A 23,445-nucleotide genomic window follows, 5' to 3' on the forward strand; every position below is an offset into this window, starting at 1 on the left:
ATATAGGCAGCAGTATTTTGTCAGTAATCCAATATGGTTATGACCCTGTCAACACAAACCTCCTCCCACGAGGCAAGGGCAGACGTTTATGAATGAAACTTGATAAATCAATAAAGAAACCTAACAAGTAATAAGCGGTTTGATTATGGATGTTGTTCTTTAGCCCTACTTAATGAAAAACTGTACTGCTATAAATACTATGTGTAACTTTAATAACAGTGTATTCCCAAAATAATAACGTGAGAAGTATTTTGATATTAATCTTCACTCTGTTATTTATGAAGGGACGTACTCGACTCTTTTGTCAGTTTGACATCTAGCAGCTTGCACTTCTATGTGATATCATTCTGAGACGATGACGGAGCCAGAGAGTGTTTATGACAGTGTATGCTTTCAGTGCCATACAGTCTGAGTCATTAGGAAAGCTTTGTTTGGACTTTAGGGAGATAAAGCAGCGTTTTAGTTCGCAATCTGGAGACAAATCCCTCATAAAACATTCATGCTGTTTCCTTTAGCCTGAGGACTTTCCCATTTCGAATTCAGCTTTTTATCCACAAATCACAGGCACACTCTAGGAACTAATATTTTTTATAAAGCTATTTTCATATAAATACCTCATGTAGCATCCAGTTGCCTTCACTAAGCGGCTTACTTCATTTCATCCAACCTAAACTTTTTTAGAATCAACACTAAGCACTCCCGATTTGAATATCAACCTCGTTTTTGTATTTATTTATTTCTTTTTAAGAAATAAAGCCCCGGCAGTATCTCTTGTTTTTCTGCAGACGTGGTAAATATCCAGGCAGCTGTCTGCACCTTCCTGTTGGCCCCTGCGCGCGCGCGTGCGTGCCGTGAAACCCGCACGTGAGCACCTGGGCTTTAAACTGTCGCAGTTAGGAGACAGGATGGAGCGTTGTGTGTCCTCAGTGTACGAAGTACAGCGGCCATTGTGTTGTGGATAAGCCGGTGGAGGTTGTGAGTTGTCGCCGCGGCCGGAATCTGAGCAGTGACCGCCGGGTATGTCGCGCACGACCGCCCCATCACAGCCACCGTGTTGATTCACCTCACCATGAGCGCGTCGGAGAAAAGGTTAGTGCTTCATCCTAAATTTGCTCATTTGTATTTAGTTTTTTTGTTTTTGTTGTTGTTTGTTTGTTTGTTTGTTTCAAAAGTTGGCCAAATTCCTGCAAACCTAATGTGACTATTGGATGTGTGTTTATTTGTCGCCGGGCGCCATTTGCAGAAGCTCTTTATACCTCACACATGCTGAATGAGACACTTAACACCGCTCAGCAGTTCATCAGCAGTTCAACACCGCTGTATAAAAAAGAGACAGACAGCAATGGATGACTTTAAAATACGATAACTGTGCCCGGAAGGTGTCAGTGTAGTTTATGCCAAAGTCTGCTCCAGCAGAAAAAAAAGGCTCGATGGCAAAGCACAGTAAGAGGAACAGTAGGTTTCTCTCTAAAATGCTTTTGTTTTTTTTTTTTTTTTTTTTTTTTTTTTAGCTCTGAAGATAAAATAATCTCTTTTTTTGTCTTTGTGCAGGAATGGCTCCAAAAATAAGATGGATAAGCTATTAAAAGAGAGAAAAGGCACCTTTCCATTGCTGATCAAGGTAGGGTGGCAACTTTTTCTTTTTTTTTTTGTTAAGATGCAGATGTTGCCATGTTTGTGTGACAGCAGGTCTCTATGCTACAGACTGTAGTGTTGTGGACGCCATTAAGTACGTTTTGGTGGTGATTTCCTGCACTCAGCAGACCTGATTTATTAGGGAACGTACTTTGCCTTGTCATGTTCTGATACAGCATGCCTTTTTCCTGTTTGCAAATGTGGGAGAAGCAAATCTATCCAACCCTGAGACATTATGAAGCCACATGCTGTGAGTGATGCCTTCTGCTTTGACACCACCTGGGTTTTGTTTTGGGGTTTTGTTTTTTTTTTGGACTATGGTTGTTTTCATCATCGGTTATTTTCTCAGTTAGTTTTACTAAAATGACAGAAGATTGGTGGAAAAGATCCACCACAGTTTTCCAGACATAAAGTGATGTTTCAACAGTCCAAAACCAGCCCAAGATATTAATTATATATTTCTATTAAAAACAGATAAAAACAAAAAACTGTCTCATTCGAGAAGCTCGCCCAGAGAATACCCAAAAACCCAAAACTTAAACAATTAACTCTTCTTTATCAATATAATCAAAGTGTACTTTTATGTCGGTCAACCAACCCATTAACTGTGCTTTACTCTTAGCCTTATACAAAAGCACTCACTGTGCTCTGTTAGGTCATAACCTGGAGTAATTTTGTGAACTGTTTGACCTGTACACTTGGCCTAGGTTTTAACCCCGCACACTGTGGAATAGGGGAGGGTGCCTCCCCCATTATTCTGATGAACCTTGCCCCTGATAGGGTTTCTCATCTCAGCTTTGTCCCTTGTTGACACCGGACCCCCTGGATTACAGGCTGATATCAGTGTCACTGGGCAAAGGGTTCACACACAAAACCAAGACAAGCTTTCTTGCGTTCATTTCTATTCACCTCTCTACTTATTTATACTTGCGCACACATGCATGAACGAGATTGTCATGTGTGCATTAAAATTGAGTCCATTCATGTGTACCAGCTGAAAAAGCCTCTGGCTCGTTGTTAGGGCCGTCACATGGCTTATGCCTCTCAACATGTGAAACTCCACATTTACCACCATTATAGACTGGATGACTCTCATCCCTCCTACTGGCCTACACAACATATTGAAAGCCTGGACATGTACTGCCAAGCATTTGGCCTTATGTTGGCAAGCCTCAGTCCATTCAAGCTGCAGTGCTGCAGCTGTACATTCTCATGGTGAAGAGGTGTTGTACTCCTGCTCCAGAGAGGACAGTTGGACTGAGGTAGTCTTGTCTGATAAACATTAATTGGATTCACAAAGAATGCTGGGTAAACAGTCTCCCAGGGGGGTTTTGTTAATGAGTGCCTGGCTTGGTTGGATGAAGTATCTGTTTTCCTTGAACAGTGAGTCATGCAATGCAGGGCTGCTAAACATGGTGTGCCAACGTCCTCCCCCATCGCAGCCGCTCCTTCCCTCTCCTTACGTACAGGAGCATTGTTGTGTAATAGCGCGTGAAGTCTTATCTAAAATATTGTTTTATATAAGAGGACCAGTTGCTGCTATGTTCTTCGGCTGAGTAATTCCAATTTATAACATTACCACAGCATTATCTAGAGCATCAGATGCTGCCAGCACTGATCCTGAGAACAATAACTGGATAAATAAATTAGCTCTTCACCCTATTTTTGCTATATGAGATAAATATGATTTTAAGAAAGGGTCTGGTCAAATAAAATAACCAGTCAAATGATATGTTTTTGCACAATTAAACGTGTAATCATATTGTACTATTTTCCACTGGTAGAAATCCATTCATGGAGAAAAAAATAATGAAATATATTACATAAAATCTGCAAAACTGTTTGTAATGATGTTTAAATAAGTGCTTTGTAGATAACAATTATCATCATTATCATATGAATAATTCACATTTCCTTCCCCTCACAAAGGCTAATGATTGTGTTCCATAATTGTGCTCACAGTTATCAGGATTAGGTCTGTAGTCATCACTGTGCTGGTCTCAGACCGACCGGAGTGTGTCAGTATATACCTGCCAGTTTGGTAGATTACACCTGAGTCTCTCCCAATAAAGCCCTTAGAATTATAAGACGGCATCTCCTTTACAGACTCCTTCTGTCCACGTTGTTTTGATAATACTGTGTGGAACTGTATAGCCTCTTGTATTTGGCACCCAAAGACAACAAGTGTTTTGGTCCCCTTTGTCCTCATGGGCCATACTTGTCATCGGATTAAATCCTGCAATTTGTGCTAATTGTTTGAAAGCAGCGTCGGTTTGGCTCAGACATGTGGTCTTTTGTGCCCAGGTGGTGACAAAAGCAGATCACCTTGCGAAGATTGTTGTGCAAGGTGACATGGGAGTTAGTACTTATGGGGTCACAAGAAGGGCTGACAATGCTCATCTTACTTTGGTGACAAAGCGACCCATCACCCCTGTCGGACCAAGGTGACAGGCAAAAGGTTTGAGAGGGCACAGTGGTGGAAAGCAAACGTGTGGAATATGTCAGTAATCTAGCTGGTTGAAACAAAAAGTAAAAAGAGAGCTAACAAATTCGAGTAAAGTTCAAAATGGAAATGAAATGTGGTCACTTGAGCTCTGTTGCCTAGAAGTTTTAGTTCACTGGGACATTATCAGAGTCAATTCAGGGCAAAGCATGTGGCCCTAGAGATGCCAGAAATGCAAGGCCATCATCACTCACAGGTCTGGCTGCCTGAGTCTGCCGTCTCCATCCTCAGGTTCTCAGATCTGGCAGGGGGGAGGCTGGGACACTCGGGTCAGCATCCACGCTTCACATGATAGGGGCTAGAGCCTGGTGTTGTAAGCATGTTTAGCAACCTTTGACACGCACATTTTGAACGTGGACACACTTGCACCACACCTTCCTCAGTTGTCTGCTTGGTGAGAGCTACTTCATCTGATCAGCTTCGTTGAAGCAACGGTGACGTTCTGTGGGGCGAGCACAGCCAGACATGGGCCCCTGGGTTGGCGCTTATTCGAAGGATGGGAAGCAGCAGATCTCAGATAAAAGAATGATTAGTGAGGTAAGGCTTCCAATGCTCTGGAAATTTGCTTTAAAAAGTTCAAGCTATGATGTCTTATCAAATGTATTGGGAGACATTGTAGAAGCCTGTTAAACTGAATATCAATTATTTCATAAATGTTTTCTTTTGGAATTTGATCTGAACAACAGAACAAGTATTAAAAACTGAGATGTCCAATACTCAGAAAACAATTCTGCTTTTTCAAAAGAAAGCTAAGGGTGGCTTCACAGAAATTTTGTCTGCAAAGACACCACCAGTATCTACAATATCATTGTTATTTTTCTAGCTTGTATATTAACTGGTTGTAGGAAGGCAGCATCTTTTACTTTATGGCTACAATGCAAAAAAATAAGAGATACTGAAAGAGAAAATGGACAGGTTTCAGCACAGCTAAAACAGTGACTGTGTAGAAACAAAATGAAATGCCTCAGTCACTAAATGGTAATGATTCCCTCAAATCAGCTGTTGGCTGTCTGACACAAATTTATTTAGGTACTAGGATTCAGGATTAGTTAAAAAGGGAGACATGCATTTTGTCTGTATTCTAGATTAGTCTCAGAAGTGAGGGATTATTATTATTTTTTTTTTTTTAACTCGGTTGGGGAAATGGAAGAAGGCTATTGGTTATAAAACCCCTGTGTCACAGTCATCCATCAAACAATGCCAGGGAACGTGACAAGTGACCTGTGGCCCAAATCTGGCAGGTTTTGTGACCGTCTGGGTCATAGTCTGAAAAGAGGAGACAGACAGGATGCCCCTGTACATGTTTTTGTGATTATTACAGTACTTAAATGGTGAGCAATGTATTATGGAGCAGGAGAGGATTATCTGTGCTCTGTGCTGGCCTGTTGAGTCCACCGTCATACAGAGACAAATATGAAGCAGTAGGTCAACCAGTACCTCTATCAAACATCCCGCACAAATACAAATATAAATACAGAGAGGGGGTAAGAAATTGTGCAGAAAATTAGGTTATGTATAACCCTGTGTAGCAAAAAACTAAATACATTGTGATGTCAAGCCTCATATTACTTCAACATTGTAAATTTTGTCTCATACAGCTATTTTTTTTTTCTTGATATACTTCTCTCATCCCATTTGTTTTCTCCATCTCTTTTTTGTGGCATCTGTTTGAAATGTAATACTGTGTTACACAAGCCAAGCACTAGTAACCTTCAAATTGCAATAATTAGCTATGTTTACTGTGCATCTAACACAGCATGGGTATATACGCGTGTAAGCTACTAACAGATGCATCTATGTAGTTTATCTGAGTATGACTGTGTATTTATATTTGTTGGCAAATACATTTTTGTCGAACAAGAAAAATGTACATTTAACTTAAAACAAATATATAATTAATTATTATTGTTGATTTGTGTTGCTAATGTCGGAGTGCAGATTTTTCTTTTCTTTCACCTCCTTCACCAACATGAAGAGTTTCACTCAATAGTTAATGAGATTGTGCTTGTTCTGAGCCCTCCTTGATTTTCAGCTGGCACTAGAATCTCACACTCAGATTAATATAAGATGGAAATGCACACAAATTACTCAGCCCTTCTTTTTTTGTAGAACTTTCATGATAATCGGGCTAATATTTAGAGTTTAACTTGATTGATTGCAATTATATCAGTAAAAGCTTTTTATTTTAATTTGACTGGTTGTTGTTTGTTCATCAGCCACGATTATTAGAGTAGTTCTAACCGAGTCACTTTCGAGTTCATTCATAGGTAGCTAAATGAAACACAGAGTATACAGTACAGGCCAAAGGTTTGGACACACTTTCCTATTCATTTGAATGAGAAGGTGTGCCCAAACTTTTGGCCTGTACTGTATGTCACCACAGACCATGAATCGCAACTTCTTTGTCAACCAATTTGTATTGCTAAGCATGATTAATGATGTCATATGTAAGTCACAATTAAGCCTATAATGGTTTCTTTGTCTCAGTGCATATGTGCTAGTGTCAACTTGTCGACTTGTCAACTTGACCCACATCTCTAGGAAGCCTGTTGTCTGTTTACTTGCTGCAATCCACCTGACAGCCAGGTCAAACTACCCATACTCCTCTCTGCCAAATGGCAGGAGACACTGATGGTGTCTGTTTTGGCTGGCAGCTCATCACACTTAAATTTGCCTCATCTGGCACCTGGCACCGATTAGCTGTGAGCCCAACAGAATGTAAGGCACCGGGTTATGGTCCTCTAAGAGGAGGTAATTTGGTCCTACTTTAACAGAGTCTCATCTGGCCTGGTCTGCCCAGCCACCTGCTGTTCACTGCAGCCAGATCTGCCCTTAAGGCCCAGAGACATGGGGAAGGTGTTCCCCCAAGGAACTAATAATATATTATAAATAGCTCTGTTATTGTTGGGTGTAAAGCCATTAATTAATTATTGTAAGTTGAAGCCATGAAATGAGTTAAACTGTACAGCAGCTACCCCTCTTTCATGTAAGAATCAAGACTGGCTGACAGAGCAGTAATGAAATACAGCACACTAGTGCTTCATGCTACAGAAATAGCAACATTTTTCCTGTCACTAAAACAAGGTGATTTACAGATTTTATTTTTGGTGGCGGGGTGGAGCTCGTGTGACCAAAGATACTTGTGCTCTCAAGGAGGACAGGTCTTTTACTGTAAAAACAGTTTTTCACACAATTTCACAATTTCACATAAATGTTGCACTATAAAATTCCTAATAACTTAATAACCTAAATATAAAGTCAGAACCGTATCATCATTGAGTCACTTAATAAACAATCCTGCAATAAATAAAGAATAACAGGCAAGTAATTGCAACAATTTGTTCTCCCACGATTCCATTCATTATAAAGCTCATAGTCAGCCTGTGTCCTTTCCTGCTGTGGACTCTGCATTTCCCTGCTGCTGTGTGCAGCAGGCAGGAGGCCAGGAGCTGCAGGGTGTGGTGGGGATAAGCTTTCACCTACGCAGTGTTTGTCAGCAAGACTGTAGCATCCCATAGGGGTTTGTGGCAGCAGCCAAGCAAGTGGAGAACGGTAGAAGAAAAGGTGGAGGACATGAGGAGAAGCGTGAGGTGGAGGGGGAATACGACAGTCACAATGGGCTTGTCTCCAGGATGCAGTGGCAAGTGAGAAGGCAGAGGAAAGTTACAGGCGTCTATTGAATCACATGGGAGACTGATTAGAGCTGTACCTCCTCCTCGTCTGACTTCCTCAGCCCCATGAAGAGCCCACCTGGGAGGGTGATCTACAGTGTCTACGGTGTCTTTCTCTTCCCATAACCCCACCCCACAACCTCCTCTCCCAAACTGCACTCCCACAAGCCTGTTTTACAGGAAACAAGTGCCAGGCCCCTGCTGCTGTCTCTCCGGCTCAGGATGGGTCCCTTGTTGAGTCCCATCCATACGTCACTGGCAGCAGAAAAGACAGAGAGCACTCCCTCACCAGTTACAGCAACAGAAACAAAGCATCCACTCTGAGTCTGCAGTCTGCTTCTCTATTCTGTCTGTATTCAAGAGCAGAGAAAATAGTTTGGAGGAACCAGCAGTGAAGAAGCACAGGGGCACCGAGGTCTCATACAACCGGATTATAACCTTGTACGTGCAGTGGAGAGTGAAGAGTCACAGGAAGTTTTACAGTAATAAGCAAAACGACATACTTTCAAGATTTGCATACACCCAAAGAAGACGATGGAATGTTAATGTAGTAACGAAGAAGTTCAGCGAGCAACTGTTTCTGGACTTAAAGAGGAAGGACATGCAGGCCTGGCACACGATCATCCTTCATTTTGCTTCTGAGGATGTCCATTTAATGTCTGACCTGCTGAGTGAAAACTTCCACTTTTGCTGAGAATGGTATCTGGGGGCTGAGGTTGCCGTCAGGGGATGTTGAAGCAGCATGGGGGAGATGTGCAATGTGGGAAGACGGGACTTCACCTGCCTGCTGTGGTTTTAGTCTCCTCCACAGCTGCTGCTGGGGCAGGAACAGGAGAGTCCAACCTGAGGTATGTTTGGAAGTATTAGAGGCAGGGCAGCGTGAAATAATTTGTTTTCATTTTCTCATCAACCCACAGACAAGTCCTTTTTATATTCATTGATTTGCTCTCTTTTTTTTCCCCCCTGAGGAGATTTAATTTAGATTCATATTTTTAGAATTCTGGTTTTACCTTAAATCATGCATATTGTGATGTGTTTTGTTTTCATAGGTTTATGGTTGTTATGGCGAGATATGCATTGTGCCTGTATTATTTCGTTCCAGCTCCCTCCCTTCACCAATGCCTTGTCACCTTGGTGACAGCCTGCACACGGCACAATAACTCCCAGGTGATCTCTGACAGGGATTATTGTGACTGACGTGCTTATACTTAATGTGTAACAGCTAAGAATTTGCAGAGGCTCAGCGTAAATTGCTTCAGTATTAAGGGAATAATTACACATTTTGGGACAGTTTAATTTCTTGTCAACAATTACATGAAATAATTAATAACAGTATGATATAGTTGTTTGTTTAATATTAGGCCATAGATAGCTGACCGCAGACTGCAGAAAACTACCGAGCAAAGCTAAGAACTAACCCTCTACTTTAACTTTAACTTTCTTTCGGTTCTTAACTTTTTTGTACAATTCAAACAAGAAATGGTAATCTCAGAGCATTAGTTATGCTAGGTTAACATAACCAGATGAAAGCAGTGGTATCTTTCCCCGTCTTCAACTCTTGTCAAGAAAGCAAATTAGTGTATTGTCCCAAAATGTGAAACTATTCCTTTACCTTTACCAATTCCTTTACCAATACCAAACATTTCAGTGGTTCTGGGATAGTTTGATTTATCATTTTCACATTTAGTTATGATGCAAAGCTGAGATGAAATTCGATGCCAAAGGAAGTGGGATTTGTGTCCCATAAACAGACACACAAATATGCAGGCTGGTGTGTTGTGCTTAGTGCTAATTGAGGTTGTGTAAAATGAATGGCTCTCACTACAGTCCTTGTCATTATTATTCTGGGCAGACTTAAAGGAGCCTCCTACTTCTGAACATGTTCCCTGTTTCCCTCTTGCTGCCTCTGTTCCCTCCTTCTGAAGGGCCACTCCACCACCAGGGAAACCAAAGACACTTTGTGGCTCAACACAAAGCCTTACATCACATGCTAGTTTGTTGCACCTTACACGTCCGCTTGAATTTACTTATTGCATTTTTTTTTTTTTTTTTCATATGGCCAACTCCTGAATTACCACAACACATTAAGGAATGAAGGAATAGATTATTTGAAGGTAATCATGTGGGCAGGAGCAGCTCCTTGGATAGTTGCTCGCCCTTCCCCAGGCTGAGGCTGATTACTGAAGTGTTCTACTGTGGTTGCATAACTGCTGTCATCCAATCATATTCATCTCCTCTGCTTGTTCTGGGCTCCTCAGCACTTGGAGAAAAACAGAATGGTTGCTCCCTGCAGTGGGGATTAATCACTAGAAAACAAATGTTGTTTTCTCATATTTGCATCATGATGCAACACAAGATTAAAGCTTTTATATATCAGGAGACAACCTTGTTTCTCTTTCGTCCTGATCTTTACTGCTCTCTTCTCTCGGTTTAAGTTTTTTCAAAGTCTATTACATGACCCGAAGATTTATAGAAGCAAAGCCAACCTAAGAATAGTTTTCTTTCTTTTTAACTCAGAAACATTTTATAGGTCTGGCAGTGATCATGCATAGTCTTTAAAGTCTTACCTATTAGTTCTACGATTTGTTTTTCTCATCTTTAAAAAATTACTCTTCTGACTTCAGTAAATGTCAAGTAACTGTTCTGTCATTTTTAGTGAGGACTACATGTTGAGGTTTGCATGTTTTGTCTAAAACTTGCCCTGCGTTTTTCATCTTTTATAGACATATTTCTTGGGAGCTTTCTGGGAATCCAACAAAATGTGTTCCAGTAACAATTATAATGAATAACTGAATGTATAATTACATCATTATTTTTAATCTCTATTAAAAATTATTAACTAACAAGGTCTAAAACCATTGTGTTTTCCATTGGCACAGAGATTTGAGACCTGGCCCATAAAATATCTCAGCAAAAATAAGCCCACAGGTAATTCAGGGAGGGAGCCAAGCTTTTCCAAAACTGCCATTTAAATATTCAACAACTGAGTGATGGGTTTACATCCTGGATTTATTGGGGGCTTCCCTTTAAGCTAAAGCTGCTGTTAGAGAGCTGAAGGTCTTGAAAACGAGATGAACCGTCGGAAGAAAGGCGATCTTCCCTCGGACTGACACCCTCGTCATGGAGCGGTATACATAACATTTACCGTGAATAAAGTGTCGCCACGACGTGCGCGCGTCGGTGTTGGAGAGCGCATCAGTCACACAGCACCGTGTAGGTGGACGAAACGGATCCAAACGGATAAAAAAACAAATCTATATCGGGCCAGCCCCAGCTGTCAGCGGCTGAAACCTGAACAGGTGGCTCCTTCAGTGTCTTAGCACAGCGCGTCAAGACGCGGAGACCCTCAACAGCTTGTGTCGCTCACTAATCTCCTCTCTGACGACAGCGCATTTGCGCCGTGCGCGTAAAACCAGCGGCACGGCAGGTTTGGATCTGATCAGTCATCAAGATTTTACTCACTGCTGTTGAGTCAGTGTCCTCCACGAAGTTGGACTGGTGGACAGCGCATCTTGATTTTAAGACTGGACTGACTGAGTTGGATACAATGGCTGCTTCTTGGACTTTATAACCTCTCCTCCGTATCTGGATTGTCAAGCAGCCATAAACACAGCATGTTGCCAGAAATAAACAAGGTGAGACACTGGTTGGTTACCTGGTTGGGGAAATGCATTTTGGTAATTGTAGTGTGATTAGCTGTGACACTTTCTGTGTAAATTTTTGGCACATTATGAATCAGAGTGCTGATTTTTTTTTTTTTTTTTAAAGGGACAAGGTTAGTGTGATCATCTGATTAGCTAATCAATGAGAAATGTTTATCTGCATCACCTTCCATCATATGTTAGGATGCCTAATCACGTTGTAGTGGAAGAACTTACATATTTCCACAATCCACAAAATAACAGACTTTAATACACAACTTTTGACCAGATACCAAGCTTCAATCCTGTCCAATACCATATCAGATACCATATCACGTCTTTTACATCTTTTTTTTTTACTAAAGTAAAACTCCATTGTTTAATGCATATTCATTTCTTTTTCTTTTTTTTTTTTCGTTGATTCATGCCAAGATTGGGAAGTCATTCTCACTTTGCGAATCTTTCCACTTCTCCTCCACAAGTTATCCCACTCAAATGCTTATTTTGTAGTCCGCCCCTTTCACTTGACTGCCTGCCAAGTTATGATGAAAATATGATCCATTTCTATTTCAGTCGATGTTTAGCCCACTTATTCAAGTGTTTGTTGTGTTGACAGCCTTTGTAAGTCTATATGTGTTCTACTGTATTTTTCACACCGTACATGGAAACTGATATAAATTTAACTTGGCTGTTTTTGGCTATTGAAAGAATTTAATCTTTCAACTGTTTTTAGGAACAGGCGTGTTGAAAGGGTCATACACAATGAAAAACGACTGCATATATCTAGACGCTGATCGTGTCAGAGAGCATTGGTTTACACTTTATTGATGTTGATTCTCGGTTGCTAGTGGTTTTATTGCTTTGCTGACCCTCTGACTAACTGAACCTGGAGGATCTGGGATGATCCCCAATGTTAAAGGTTCAATTTTATTTAATGTCCCAAAGGGCAATTTGAGTTGCAGCAACATCTACTTCCAGAAAACATCCCCTACCACACGGATAAACAGATTCATTGCTCTTGGCTTTTTCTCTTTCTTTATTTCCAGGTAATGTCATCAAACTCAACAGCGCAGGACCTGATACATTCGATCTGTTTTCATGTTTTCTGATTGTAGGTGGTCTTCGTTTATGTGTACACATGAAAAACAATACAGGTGCAAATACAGAGTCCAATATCATTTAACACCCCTTCTGGTGAATCTCATCTTGTAATGACAGGTTAAAAAAAAAATAATAAATCTGTGTTCATTCACTTACTCATTATAAACCTAACACCCTGCACCCGATCTAAGGTGTTCAGCTGTGATTTCTTCTTCATATCGTTCAGATGCTGACACTCTTTCATCCCCCTTGAATAAAAGGTCACAGGCATTACTTATTAACTGTAATTGGGCACACATTATGATGTCACTGTTTTCCACTGGTTCAGTGCTCAGGAGCCAGGATTAAAACAGACCACTACAGGTGTTGTTTATGAAGCCAACCAGCCACAGCGACCTACATGGCACCTGCTGTCTCTCATGACCCCACTGTTGTACTGTTGTGCTGTAGCCTATTTGTGCTTTCATTATCTTACTGAAAAATAGTAACAAATGGAATAAGAGTTGCAAAGCTTTATCTGGAGTTCATAAATCACAGTCAAGCAGTGAGTTCAGTGCATCATCCTGCTCTGTTGAGCTGTCTGAGATGAGTCTATTCATCTCCTTCTCCCTCTGGATCTTACAACCATGACATTGATTCTGGTTTAGCTTTTGCTGTACAGTGTTAAAGATTTAGATTATGGGGACGCTGCTTCCTATCCGGCACCTGTGTGTCCTGTGGACAACAATCCAGTCAGCCTGCTCACCCCCCTCCCATTCACTGCCAGGCTGGCAGAGTGAGTTCAGCACAAATCCCCATACTGGGCTCAGCTTTATTTCACCCATATGGTGTTACCCAAAACAGAACCATGTTTGCCTGCTGATTAACAAGGCACACATATGCTGGCTTAGTAATTGGGAGAGGCATGCATAATCACCAAATAGCACGTGAGAGTTTATTATAGTCAGTTTTTATTCAATTCAGTCAATAGATGAAACACTTAGGGAAGCACTGCTCCTGTGTGCACAGCCTTGAAAGCACGTGTACATCGACCGCCAAACACATGGACATGCACACAAGAAAGCACCTGCACAAGCCTGCAGGTACACAGAATGCTGGATAGCAAGGGGATCGTTGTTGCTGGGTTTTTGCAGGAGTAATCTATTTTAGGATCATAGTGTTTTATTTTTGCTAGTCTGGCTGCAACCTCGCTCATCTGCCGACAGACTGTGTGTTTCAGAATATACAATAAAATGCAGCCTACAGCAACACAAGCAGCAGTTTCATTATTATTTAACACAATGCTTTAATCTGTTGTCTGGGTGTAAAATGATTTGTAAATCAGACTGCAGAATTAATGTTTTATAATGGTTTTGTGCTGTATAAACAGTGAATTTGGTTACCAAATGTCTTGGTTTCCTGCACTTTTATCCCTTATTTTATGGATCGCTCTCTTTCCTCCCACAGACATCACGACCGGAGCCCTTCCCTCACCCTCACAGACTCCAAACAGAGGGAAACCGGCTTGGAACAAACAGACCCTGCTCACAGGTCAGCACACCCTGTCCCTTTACAACAAAAGGCTGCAGAAGCTGAACCGCAACACATATCACCCCACCCACCTTTTCCATTGGTGTATGAGCTATGTAAGAGGTGCGCAGACTATTATGAATGATGATATCAACACCTAAAACATCACTTGAGAAACAACGTTTGTAACATTTCTCTTTATCTTCTCATACATATGCAGTATGCTACACAAAAAAGCAATCTCCTATCAGAAATCAAGGGCTTTCATTCAATAGAACTAAAAGTCTTAATCAACAATAATTGTCTTTTGATTATTAACTTTTAAATAAATAACGCATTGCAAGAATATCAAAGCAGCTCCTTAGAAAACAAGAGCTTTATGAAAATTATTAAGGGTGTTGTTCAGAATGCAAATCATCCGTCTATTGATTCTAGAGAGCAGCATAGATGAGACAGTTCACATATCTGGTAATGTTGTGTAACGCATGAGACTACTCCTGCGACATAAGAGCATCTTATTTAATAAGCATCCCCCTCAGTTATGTATAGCCACATAACTGTTTATTCCTTTTGCCTGTTGTGGCAGGTGCTTGGGACTATATTTAGCCCTATCTCTATGCGTCATAACCAAGTTGGCAGATCCTGCAGCAGCTCTGAACACGTGAAAAATATCTACAGTGGAGATTGGAAAGCTTTTTTCCTGGAATGCTATTAATAATTGATATGAAAAACTCTATTATGCTGCTGATGGCATGTTGCCGAAGGCTTACACAATGGCATGTGAGGCCAAGGGGCACCTCTGGCATTTCTGATCAAGGGGTGGAAACTTTTCTTAAATATAGTCAACAATGCCTCTCTTGACACATCCACGCTTTAGTAGCTTCTCATTTTCTTTGCTGAGAACTTGTCATGACACAGGGCCAATTTTGCCCATCACTGTGACACATGTAATTGTGCTCTCGGAGCATGCAGGACGGCAGCGAAAGAAATGCAGGTTGCTGCACTTCACCTCCCCTACAGAGCCAGCACAGACAGACTCTGTCAGGAGGCAGCCACATGGAGCTTTGTCCCCATTTCACTCTCGCTCTGATAAGTAATTCCAACCGCTGCCTGCTAGGGGGTCCTGGTCACCTGAGGCCCCATGTACGAATCGCAGTAAAAGGGATGTAGTTTGCGAGCTGGGAGCACAAACCAAAACTGACACGGTGTAGTTCAACACAAGGATGTACGCCTACACGTGAAAATAAAAAGAGTTGTGACAATTCTATTTTGAATTACTTACATATTTGCTTCCAAGTCTTTCTGGCTGACTGTGTTGTTGGATTTCACTTGGATCTGCTGTTCAGTATATGTTATTTTGTTGTGCTTAGATAGTAAGGGCGTAACTCCCCACAGAAGATCATAAATGCCCTCCAGCAATGGATCATTGTTAATTTTCTATTATTTTCCCTCTCAGTTTTCTTCTCTTTACTTAATGCATTCAGGTTTCTGATATGTATGCCTTCTTTTAAGATAGTAAAATGAAACCAATCCTCCTGATTTACAGAAGTTCGGCTCTGGTGTAGGGACTTTGCCTCAGCTTGATCCACCCGTGGTCCAGGTGGTGGTCAGTAATGCCAAAAACCAGCACCCGCAGTCGGACAACATCTTGCCCCAAATTGCCAACAAGGGGGGGCACAACAACTTCCAGACACACCCAGTGAGTTTCTCATACCATTACATGTGTATTATTAGCAACTTATGGAATCCAACAGTAGCAGCTACATTGCAGCCATTTGCGACGTTTCTAAAGAAAAGACAAAGATGAAATCTCAATATTGCAATGGTCAAATTTTCCTTTCTTTGTTCATAATACAAATTAACTCCAATTTCCTTTCTTGTGCTGTTTCGGACAGGATGAGAGGCCAAAGCCCACCCAGCAGTTCACCATGCGGTTCGGTGCAGCAATGGATAAAGTTTCAGTCTCTCGCAACAGCAAGATTTTCAGCAACAAGTTAGAGAAGGAGAAGGCATATGAGGGCCAGAGACTACCCATGTTACCGATAGGTATGGATTCAGGATTAAAACAGAAATCAGCAGAACTAGAAATCCACACAGATGGTATGTTATTTTAGTTTCTTGTGAATGTTTCAGCACAAACGTGTAACTACTATTTTTATTCTACTGTAACAATAAAAATAGCAATGTTGGATTTGAAAGCCAATTGTTCTGTTCACAATCATCTATTCTTGGCAGCAATGTAATCAATATAATATTGACTGATACAGTCCTACTTCTCTTACTTCCTGTTGCAGAGGCTCTGAAGAACTTTAAGGAGCGTCTGACGGAGTTTGAGCAGGAGGAAATCATGGACTACACAGAGATCTGGTTCCTGGGACTCGGCTCTCAAAAGATCGAGGGCTCACAAGGAGCGCAGCAGAACTCTGGATATGATGATGAGCATGGAAGCTACATCAGGGTAAAGTGACAGAGATTTTAAATCCAATCGCAACACACACACACACACACACACACACACACACACACACACAAACAAACCTTTTAGGAGCAGTTGATACTGAATACAATAAATTGCACTGAGGTCTCTGCACCCTGCAACAATAGGTTAATCTGTCCAGTTTACATTAGAAGAGAGACTGGACAGGGTTTAGACTCTTCCATCTCCGTCAAGCTTCATCTCACTGCTATTTCTTTGACTGATGGTTATATTGATGGATATTCTGTATATCCTGACAGTGATGTTAGCGAACACATAACCAGGAAGTTTTTCCGTGATCTGCTGTGTCGGTACCCCCAGTCTTCAATGCTGATTGGTAAAAATCAGACAACAGGGCTGTAAGATCATTGGTGTTCCTCTAAATGACCTTCACATGAAAAATGCACTTGTTCTGGACCCTCAGCATCCTCTGTAGGATGAGTTTTGGTCACTCCCATCGGAGCAAAGTTTCGATTTTCCCAAATACTGCACAAATGTGTGTGTGTTGCATTTATTTTGGGACCACTGTCTGCAAAACAAATTGCCACACAGGGACATTAAGTTTTTTTATTGTACGTATATGATAAGTGAAAGTGAATTCTGCTCTGACATTCACTCTGCTCCTCCGCTTGGTCTTACAGGTGCTACACGACCACATTGGTTACAGGTTCGAGGTCCTTGAAGTGATAGGAAAAGGGTCTTTTGGACAGGTCCTAAAATGTCTGGACCACAAAAGCAATGAACTTGTAGCCATTAAAATGATCCGCAATAAGAAAAGGTAAGATCAAACTGTAAATGTAGGATTAAAATGCTCCTGTAGTATGGTTAAGTTACTCTGTGGAGTTCACACTGTATTCCACTGTGTAGAAATTTATTTTTCACATTTAAGGGCTCAATTTTTGCCTTACATTTGAATTTTGATACTCCATAGTGAGGTTTTTTTCCCACATGCCTGCTTGCACAGCGATCGTTTTACTTTTTAGGAGTCGGCCAAATCCTTATTTAGCATGATACAAGCCTGCACCTCTTGGTGTCATTTTATCTGTTCTTGCTCAATGAGGATCACAGTGGCAGCAACTGTCTGAGTCCTGAAGTTAGACGCAGGAAGCACCATCAGGTCTTACTTTTGCATTAATATTGCAGAAAATCAAATAAATACAAATGGCTACAGCACGGTCTGATAGGTGTGTCGGACCAAATTTTTGAAGGAGAGGATTGTTAGGAATGAAAATACAGAAATATTGAGGTATTTTGTGCTGTGATAAACTGCTCTAATGACAGTCATAGAGGTGAATTTCAATTTCTCACCATTTGTATAATAAACTGTCCCACAGGTTTCACCACCAAGCTCTAGTAGAGCTCAAGATCCTAGATGTAATAAAACGGAAAGACAAAGACAACCTCCACAACGTCATCCACATGAAGGAGTACTTTTACTTTCGCAATCACCTTTGCATCTCTTTTGAGCTGCTCGGGTTAGTACGTTCACTCACATTCAGCTCACAGGCAAGCTGACCTGCATGTTCAAAAATAGTCTTACATGAGACTATAAAGAATAAATAATTGATATGTTAATGAGATATATTCAAGGTCGGCCATCTTTTCTCAGGCGCAAAACAGCAGGGTCTGTCTTTCCTTGTCACCTGCTTCTAATCACTACCTCCCATCTCCACCTCGACATGGCTGCAGTCAGTCAGGGGTTAAGTGACTACCTGTATACCTTCAGGCATCTGTGTTATTGTGTAGATTCCCACTGATACATTTTTAAGGGGAGACAGTTTTGTGTATCACTCTTGCAGAACGACCTTTAGAAGTCTTGCACTGGCACCTTGTCTAACATTACTGTCACCAAATCCCTTAGTTAAGGCCTTGATTAGGGCCCTATCTCTTTCCCTTCTTGCTTCATGGTGTGAAGGCTCCAGTTACACAGTCTGAAGAAGTTTATAACATACTGCAGATCTCTGTCCCTTTTGAATTTGAACACAATCATGGACTATTTCTAAGTATGCACGTGACAGTCACTGCATGTTCTATAATAGGTGATGTAAAATAAAGGCTGACATTTCACTTAGCTGCTTATTTTTTATTTGAGGGACTGGATGACCTTTCTGAGAGAGTCTTTCCTGAGCTTACTATGTATATATCGATCAAAAATAATTGCTTTATTTGTCACATCTTAACAACAGCATGAGCTAACTGTGCAATGCATTTCATATCTTTTTACAGGGTGAACTTGTACGAACTCATCAAAAAAAACAACTTTCAGGGCTTCAGTCTGGCTCTCATCCGTCGGTTTGCCCATGCCCTTCTCAGGTGCTTGCAGATGCTCCACAGGGAGAAGATAATCCACTGTGACCTCAAACCGGTACTGACTACTATTGCGTCTATGACTTCTGAACTTATATGTGAAATTATATTTACTGGGGATGATTTTGACGTCAAGAAAATCTGATGTCAGCTACAAAGAATCACTGGACTGCTGTTGATAAATGTGCGACTAAGGATTCTCAGAGCAATAGTGTTGCTCCACCTTGTGGAATGTCGTGGCATTGCATTATAGTTGAAAGCAATAATGTTTGAAGGTTGTTGGTTTGACTTCAAAATAGGAGAACATCCTTCTGTCTCAGCGAGGACCAGGGAACATCAAGGTGGTGGATTTTGGGTCAAGTTGTTACGAACAACAAAGGGGTAAGAGCATGGAACTCATTTGACATAATTTGTAATTATTACTCGGTGTGGTTTTGTAATTATTCTTTACAGTTAGGATATTCAAAGATGCGGTCAAATGTTAAGTGAACTTATACACCTTATTGTCTTTTCAATCTACCTCAACCTTCATTAGTGTACACCTATATCCAGAGCCGCTTCTACCGCTCCCCTGAGGTGATCCTGGGTCACCCCTACAGCATGGCCATTGACATGTGGAGCTTGGGCTGCATCTTAGCTGAGCTCTACACAGGCTATCCTCTCTTCCCTGGAGAGAGCGAAGTAGAGCAGATAGCTTGCATAATGGAGGTAGAACATGGAAATCAGTGTTTGTTTCTTTTTTTGAAATATGGCTGCTGAGTTATTACAATGTGTGAAATGCCCTGATATTACAACTTACAGGTTCTGGGGATGCCTCCAAATGATTTTGTGCAGTCAGCTTCAAGGAGGAGGTTGTTTTTTGGTGAGGATATACTTCATACAGATTTTTTTTTTTTTTATGTTTGACGAGGCAATATGCTTATTATACAACAAAATATACTGCAAACTGGACTCACACTCTGGGATAACTAGATAGACACTTTGTGAGTAAACTCTATGCTGTGTTTTGGCTTCAGACTCCAAAGGAAATCCAAGGAACATCACTAACAGCAAGGGGAAGAAGAGGAGACCCAATTCCAAGGAGCTGGCAACTGCTTTGAAAACTAATGATGCTCAGTTCTTAGACTTCATCAAACGCTGCCTCAGGTACACAAATACCATATTGTTTTGTTTTGTACTGACATTTCTACATAACAAAATGGGCTGCAGCTTTTTAATGCATTAGGCTTTAATGCAACTTGCATACTTAGATTATTTCTCTCTGTTTGTCAGTTGGGATCCAGCCAAGCGTATGACTCCTGATGAGGGGCTGCAGCATGAGTGGATCCTGGAGGGAAACTTCAACAAAGTCCGGCCAAGAACCAAGCCTGCAGTGAAGAAGACCTCGGACATTTCGACCAGCACAGATAGACAAACTAATAGTAAGCCTGGTAAGAGGGCGGTCATTTCTGCCATCCACAAGATATACTATGAATAATAATTGCTGTATGTACATATATTTCTTTCCCAAAAATAAGACCAGCTTAATGAAGTAAACACAATTCATACTTTAAAGTACAGGTTCACATAACTTTGGTTACATAATAATTTCCTGTATATCTCCCCAAAGTTCACTTTGTCTCCGGCATAATTCCATAAATCTGTTAAATCTGTTACAAATGAAAAAAAAATTTTACATTTCATTTATACTGGTCTACATTTACTGTCACAGATCTAAGTTAATGCAATTCATGGATGATCTTGTAATATGCTTCATGAGGCAAGAGACAATTTATTATTTTTGTTTTCATCAGCGCTAATTTCTGGATACCTATGCTTGTTGCATTCCTCAAGAGTGCTTCTTTTACAGTAAATAAAAAACTTCAGTGACATTTTACTGAATGAAAAAGATTTCTTTAGTATTTCTTGTGAAGAACCCATCTTCAGGGGCGAGGCTGGATAAGTACACGTTGCACACTTAAAATGTGAAAGTTACTTATTCATTTACTTGAATACCTATTATCTACTGCCACAGCCACAGACACACAGAGTTGCTTTGTACTCATCTGAAAATGACATTTAGTGTTCTTTGTTTCCTTGGTACAGCAGAAAAGGTCAGCTCAGAAAGCAACACTGACAAAAAGCTGAAGAGAGACAGCTCAGAAACAGGAACAAAGATGGCTCCTGCTGAGCGCCTGCGGCCCATTGGAGCCTCAGCGGAGGAGGAAGTGTGTGAGAGCGAGGGCAAGCTCTCAGCAGATACCAAATGGCAAGAAGGTGGAGAAAGACCTGTTCACATCATCATCAAGCCTAAAGAGGAAGTGGGCGCAGAGAGAAAAGATTGCCAGGAACCATCTCAGTGTTTGCCCCCTATTGTCTAACAGCTCGAGTGAAACGTGCTGCGTTCATTAGAAGTGAGAACTAGGAAAGCTCACATTCTGTCCCAGATCCCAGCTGAGATTGAGTTTTTAAAGTGGAAGTAAATGGGCAAAAAGTTTGTTCATTTGGCCACGCACACACAGAAAATTTAAAGAAGTCCTTCTTGTTTTCTTTTGGTTTTTTTTTGTTTGTTTGTTTGTTTTGTTTGTTTTTTGCTGAAAACATATTGCTGCTGTGCTAACTTGACATTACAAACAATGTTATGTGAGTTTCATTTGGAAAATAGCTCCAGCTGTTCTTTTCTAGTGAGGAGGAAAGAAATCTCTTCCCTCATGCCATGAACAAAATACCGATGCATGATGGGTAAACACTGATTATAAGCTGAGACACATATCTTCTATTTATTGTTTTACATATGCAGTTATAGGGTATTATTTTATTCTGTTGAACAAAGTTTCTATGACAATAATGTCAATCAACCTGTCTCATGCTTGTTACGTTGAGGTCAAATGGTTAAAATCCCAATTCATAGTACAGCAACAACTTTCTGCTGTCAGTGTCCTGTCATGTATCAATAACGGAACCCATCTTTGCTGTGCATTGACATCTTTGATAAACAGGCAAGACTTTTCCATCTCTCCGATTCCATGTTAATGTGCTTAGATTGGAAATTAACCTTCTTTTTTTTTTACCTCTGTATCTTCTGTCTTTTAGACATTTTAGCCTCATTTTACTTTCATAACAGTAAGTGATTTGAATAATTGTGTGCAATTAAGGCTGAGCCAAAAATGTCTTTTTTTTAAAAGGTGATTTTAACCGAATAATTGTTCATGTACTTTGTAATTGTAGAATCCAGTTGATGGCATACTGATTATTAATTGTTTTACTTATTTATTATGGAATATGTTTGATCTTTTGTTTAATATTTCTTTAACAATTAAATTCAACATTTATAAGATATGTATTTGTAATAGAATTTATTGTATATATTTGCTGTAATTTCTAATGTATGTGTACCACACAACATATTTCAAGAAAATATTTCAGATATTTGTTGAGGTTTTAGACAAGGTTTTACTTGTTGTGTTGTTACTGTAAGGAATCATTTTGTCTGTCATTCATACTTTTTTATTAGAGACAAAAATACAACCCTATTATTGATAGTTTGTGCCTTGCAGTATTAGAAAACTTGCACTTTACTAAGTTGTGTGTACATCTGTACTCGAAACTGCGCAATCCATAGCTGTCAAACAGACAAGAATGCAGACTATCTTATATAAGGATCCCTTATATTTTAGACAAATTGTTTAACAGCTAATATTGGCGGATATGATGAAGCAATCCTTGCTTCATTAACTGTCTTCTACCATCGATTCATGTCTTCAGTCGCCAAAAGACATACAACTTAAATTAGACTTGTGCCCTCACTAATGGTGAAACAACCACAGAGCCCAACAAGATCGACTGTAGCTGACAAAGGTCAAAGTAATTTTTATGTCTTTTATGATGAAATAAAATGTTTTCAAAGATGTACTGTGATATTTCCTTTCATTTATTTGCATACAATTTCAAACAAAACCTTCAGTCTAGCAAGGAAGCTAACTCACCATGTGAACCCGGACCTCACAAAAACTTTCTTTACTTCCTCTTGTAGCATCGGTGACACACAGACTTCAACAGGTTAAAACAGTTTTAACTTTTAATTCTTGTATTATATTTTTTTTTTTTTTGTGTGTCTGTGAATTATATGTCTTTGGGTCTTTCATTCATTATTCATGTGCTTACAGTACATGAATAATGATACAGTACATGACACAATAACAATGGTGTGGAGGGACTCCGGTCTGTGGATGGAGGGGTCCAGTCTAGTCTCTAGTCTCTGGGGGGGGTTGGCTCTGGTCTGATCTGCTCCGGTCTCTATGGAGGGGCCTGGTCTAATCCGGTCTGTGGAGGGATTGTGAGGTCCGGGTTCACATGGTGGAGGGATCTATATGGAGGGGCCTGGTCTGGTCTGATCTGATCTGGTCCAGTCTCTGGAGGGATCTGCTCTGGTCTGGTCTCTCCCTCACTGGAATCCAACGCAATCTTCTTATATGCTAACTGCCATGCTGCTCATTTACATCAAGTCACTAATTAAACTAGACATACTCAGGTGTCCCCATTGGGAATTGAACCTAAATCCTTCTTTTGGTAGGGAGCATCAACTAACCACTACGCCACCATGCCGCTCAAGGCACATGGCAC

At 40.6% G+C, this 23,445-nt stretch overlaps 1 protein-coding gene across 3 annotated transcripts; it reads left to right on the forward strand.

Annotated features, from left to right (window-relative positions):
- Positions 1 to 898: 898 nt before the first annotated feature.
- On the forward strand, positions 899 to 22,671 carry dyrk4 (dual-specificity tyrosine-(Y)-phosphorylation regulated kinase 4). Of its 3 annotated transcripts, none has more exons than XM_029523877.1 (15): positions 899 to 1,089; positions 1,552 to 1,621; positions 13,998 to 14,081; positions 15,607 to 15,759; positions 15,956 to 16,106; positions 16,355 to 16,518; positions 17,178 to 17,314; positions 17,871 to 18,011; positions 18,763 to 18,901; positions 19,143 to 19,224; positions 19,379 to 19,551; positions 19,645 to 19,705; positions 19,860 to 19,989; positions 20,116 to 20,273; positions 20,929 to 22,671. In XM_029523877.1, the coding sequence occupies exons 1-15, from the start codon at positions 1,070 to 1,072 to the stop codon at positions 21,201 to 21,203; spliced, it is 1,938 nt and encodes a 645-aa protein (XP_029379737.1). In that variant the 5' UTR covers positions 899 to 1,069; the 3' UTR covers positions 21,204 to 22,671. The 3 variants fall into 3 exon arrangements, with proteins under 3 accessions (XP_029379737.1, XP_029379738.1, XP_029379740.1); XM_029523878.1 differs by having other exon boundaries at positions 20,932 to 22,671; XM_029523880.1 differs by lacking the exons at positions 899 to 1,089; positions 1,552 to 1,621 and adding an exon at positions 11,289 to 11,444.
- Positions 22,672 to 23,445: the final 774 nt, after the last annotated feature.

This window comes from Echeneis naucrates, chromosome 16 (genome assembly GCF_900963305.1).
Source record: "Echeneis naucrates chromosome 16, fEcheNa1.1, whole genome shotgun sequence".
Classification (NCBI taxonomy): domain Eukaryota; kingdom Metazoa; phylum Chordata; class Actinopteri; order Carangiformes; family Echeneidae; genus Echeneis; species Echeneis naucrates.